General features: G+C 46.0%; 1 protein-coding gene across 1 annotated transcript; it reads left to right on the forward strand.

Annotated features, from left to right (window-relative positions):
* Positions 1–1,519: 1,519 nt before the first annotated feature.
* On the forward strand, positions 1,520–3,115 carry CRP (C-reactive protein). The gene is made up of 2 exons (XM_029933200.1): positions 1,520–1,660; positions 2,242–3,115. Exons 1-2 carry the CDS (start codon positions 1,597–1,599, stop codon positions 2,850–2,852), a joined length of 675 nt encoding a protein of 224 aa, XP_029789060.1. The 5' UTR covers positions 1,520–1,596; the 3' UTR covers positions 2,853–3,115.
* Positions 3,116–4,016: the final 901 nt, after the last annotated feature.

The following is a 4,016-nucleotide window of genomic DNA, read 5'->3' on the forward strand; positions in this document are numbered from 1 at the left end:
AAATGTACTCACCATGTAAGAGTCCCATTATTTTATGTGTGGAATATGCCACACACACGGAAGCTGGTGCTTCTGGCCAATTGAGAAATAACCTTTCTTACCAATTTTTCATTGCATATCCACCGGAAAAGTCATGGTGAGACCATGATGAATATGCTCAACATTCTTTTCATGTGAAATGATTTTTTATATGGAAACAAATATATTGCAAAATACAAAATCAGGATGTCAAACTGATCCTTTTCTCTGGTCTAAGTATTCTGGGAGTTAACCCAATTGTCCTTTCAGACTGGTGTTCTATTGATAAAATGAACTAGCAGTCTTTCGAGTTTCAGGGACTACTGATCTTCCCTTTTCCTTGCTTCTTAATTAAATGCACACACCCATACACACACCCACACACACACACACACACTTCATTTTATTTAAAAAAAACTTTTTAACTTTTATTTATTTTTTGAGAGACAGAGAAACAGAGCATGAGCAGGGGAGGGGCAGAGAGAAAGAGAGACATAGAATTAGAAACAGGCTCCAGGCTCTGAGCTGTCAGCGCAGAACCTGACACAGGGCTTGAACCCACAAACTGTGAGATCATGACCTGAGCTGAAGTCAGACACTTAACCAACTGAGCAGCCCAGGCACCCCACACACACTTCATTTTAGAACCCATGTGTCTACCTTATCAAAATGTTGTTGATGAGGGAAAAAGTCCCCCATAATTTCATTACTATGCTAACTGTATAGGGGTCTTCCTTATAGATTCTTCTCTAAACAAGTTAGTTCTTATAAAATATAGTGTATGGGGACAATTGGGTAGGTCTGTTGGATAAGCATCTGACTTCAGCTCAGGTCATGATCTCATTGTTAGTGAGTTCGAGCCCCAAGTCTGGCTCTGTGCTTACAGCTCAGAGCCTGGAACCTGCTTCTGATTCTGTGTCTCCCTATCTTTCTGCTCCTCTCTGGCTCATGCTTGCTCTCTCTCTCAAATAAATAAACATTAAAAAAATAAAAAAGTTGTATAAACAAATTTATGTTATGTTTTCTTTCATAGTATCATAAGGATTTTTACATGTTGTAGCATAAAATTCACAACCAGTGTTGCAAATGGCTCTCCATTCTGTTTGGTGGATGTGGGTTTATATGCTTTATTTACACACGCCCCCAATTTTGAAGTCCATAGTGGGCTCTAAATATTGCTGGGGTTGTCTTTGTGAATAAAGCATCCTCCCGCCCCCAAGCCACCCTCCGACATTTGGAGCATATCTCCAGGATGGGTTTTCAGGATGTGACTGTTTCGGTTTACCCAGCACCTCCACACAGTGCTGCTGGAGAACCAGCAGGACCCCCAGAGGCTCTGCCACATAACCCACGTCGATCTCTCATTTTGTGATTTATCTCGGTTTATTTGCTCTTTGGGTGTTGATTCCTGGCACCAAAGGGCAATTCTGGAAAATCATTTACCCACCAGACGAGGTCACTGCGATTGTGGCTTATAAAAGGCCAAGTGGAGTAGGCCAGAGATGGGGATCTCAGCTGCCGATTCTCTTTCCACAACGATAACCCAGCTTCTGGGCCTGGTGGCAGCAGGGAGAAGACATGGACAAGTTGTCACTGTGTTTCCTGGTCATCATCAGCCTCCCTGGTGTTTTTCTCCAAGCAAGTAAGTGCTGCTTCGGATGGCCGCTGAGTTCTTGTCTCTGGCCCAGACTGTGTAAAGTCATAGGGAAAATGGCCAGCACGAGGAAGGGGCGGTGGTCCGGGGAAGAGGGCAATTTGCTTTCTGAATCCACTCTGTCCCTGCATGGTGACAGAATACATCCTCATGGCCTAATAAGCTGTTCAGAAAGAGACCACCGGCCCTAATGGAATCACTCGTGGTAAGCCCCACACAAGACGTAACTACCTAGCCTAACTTCAGTGCTAGCCTCCCCCTGGAATATACCCTTCAGCCAGTCAGTCGAGTTAGTCACCTGGTCAGCACTAGCGAGGTAATTCGCCTGAGAACAGCGCTTCCTCCCCCAGAGGGAGGCGACTCTGCTTGAAATACTCTACCCCTTGCTAGAAGCTTTCTCTTTCCGAACCCTTCTCCCGTGCAGCTCCTGGAGGTCCTTTTTTTCTGCTAGATGGGATGCCTTTTGAATCAGTGAATAAGCCCATTAGATCTTTACGTTTACTCCTCTGTTTGGTTCTTAACATAACTCAACTGCTGACATTTTTTCTCTCTGTTTTCTTGTCCCACAGACCTGAGCAAAAAGGCCTTTGTGTTCCCCCAAGATTCTGCTAATTCCTACGTGACCTTGTCTGCTCAGGGCCAGGAGGAGCCACTGAAGGCTTTCACCGTATGCCTGCGGAGCCATACCGCCTTGACCCGCACATATAGCCTCTTCTCTTATGCCACCAAGGCACAAACCAATGAGATCCTCCTCTTCAGGAACAGCCCTGGTGTGTACAGCGTGTCTGTGGGTGGCGTTGACGCCTACTTCAATACTCCGGAGAGTAAATATGAGCCAATGCACTTCTGCGCCTCGTGGGAGTCCAGCTCCGGGATTGTAGAGCTCTGGGTGGATGGCAAGCCCATGGCGAGGAAGAGCCTGAGGAAGGGGTACACTCTGGGGGAAGAACCAAGCATCATCCTGGGGCAGGAGCAGGATTCCTACGCTGGGGGCTTTGATATCAACCAGTCCTTTGTGGGAGACATTGGAGATGTAAGCATGTGGGACTTTGTGCTGTCGCCAGCCGAAGTCAGAGCTGTCTACAATGGTCATAACCTAAGCCCTAATGTCCTGAACTGGCAGAATATGAAGTATGAAGCACAAGGTGAAGTGTTTGTCAAGACTCAGCTGTGGACCTGAGACCTTTTGTGGGTCCCGAAGTTGCCTCCTGGGGGGGTCACACCTTACAAGGCCCTCGTTCGTCCTGGCTCTGTGGGGGAACCCCTAAGCATACGAAGGGCTGTGTTTCCCTCTGCCTCCTCCACTCTGTTTTCAACAGCACAAGAGATAGTGCCTACGCATCAGAATCACCAGGCCACACCACCTGATCTGGGGGAGGGGCACCCGGGTGGCTCAGCTGTTTGAGCACTTGGCTCTTGGTGTTGGCTCAGGTCATGAGCTCCCAGCTTTGTGGGTTTGAGCCCCACTGTAGGCTCTGCACTGACAGTGTGGAACCTGCGTGGGATTCTCTCTCTCGCTCTCTCTGTCTCTGCCTCGCCCCCACGTGTGCTGTATCTCTCTCAAATAAATAAATAAGCAAACTTAAAAGAAAATCTGATTTGTGAGATCATTGATGTTTTTAAAGTTCTCCAAATGAGTCCAGTGTTTGGTCAAGATGGAGAGCCGTGCATTTTAAGTGTGTTTAGGAGCAAGTGAGCCAGCTTTTTTTTTTCTCCTGGAAGACTGTGTATGTTTACCTGTAGTCCTGCCAACATTTTAATTTCCTTTTAAAGGCAAACCCACCCCATTTCATGGTGCTTTCATGAGTTAACTGCATAATCCAGGAAGAGAATTTTTCCAGCATTCTGACCCCACCATCCATCAGGATGTGGTCATTGTAATTTAGAATTATCTTTAATTATTTAATCCTTTGAATCTGAAGACTTAAAAGTCTAAAGAGAAATCTGTTATTTTTGTCTAATTTGTGCTTTTCCTTCCGGATCACCAATTTTCATTGTGTGGTATTTCCATGGTTTTCCCTTCTCATTTATCATCACCCAGACCACTCTCAACCTACGTGCTTTGTCCTTATAATAGGAGCTTTTATCTTTTTCCTCCACATCAGTGATTTGTTTTGCTCTCTGGCATATCAGGACCCCTGCTACGTCTAGTGCCCCTGAAAATCCCACAGTGCCTTCAGAGTTTGTCTGGAACCTCTGCTTGGGTTCACTATCGTCTTCTCATCGGGTCCCCGTTTTCTTCAGTGTGTTGGAGAGCTTAATGTCTCACACTTTCTGAATTTTCCTGTCATCACTGCTTTTGAAATAGACCTTTTCCACACCTTAAGTACTGTTCTTTCATGTC

Source organism: Suricata suricatta, chromosome 3 (assembly GCF_006229205.1).
Source record: "Suricata suricatta isolate VVHF042 chromosome 3, meerkat_22Aug2017_6uvM2_HiC, whole genome shotgun sequence".
Lineage (NCBI taxonomy): Eukaryota > Metazoa > Chordata > Mammalia > Carnivora > Herpestidae > Suricata > Suricata suricatta.

What these genes read in the sequence shown, in the direction of transcription:
- CRP (XM_029933200.1), top strand. Translation starts at nt 1,597, where the DNA reads ATGGACAAGTTGTCACTGTGTTTCCTGGTCATCATCAGCCTCCCTGGT. An exon ending in TGGTGTTTTTCTCCAAGCAA is followed by an intron (nt 1,661 to 2,241) that starts GTAAGTGCTGCT and finishes CTTGTCCCACAG; the next exon opens with ACCTGAGCAAAAAGGCCTTT.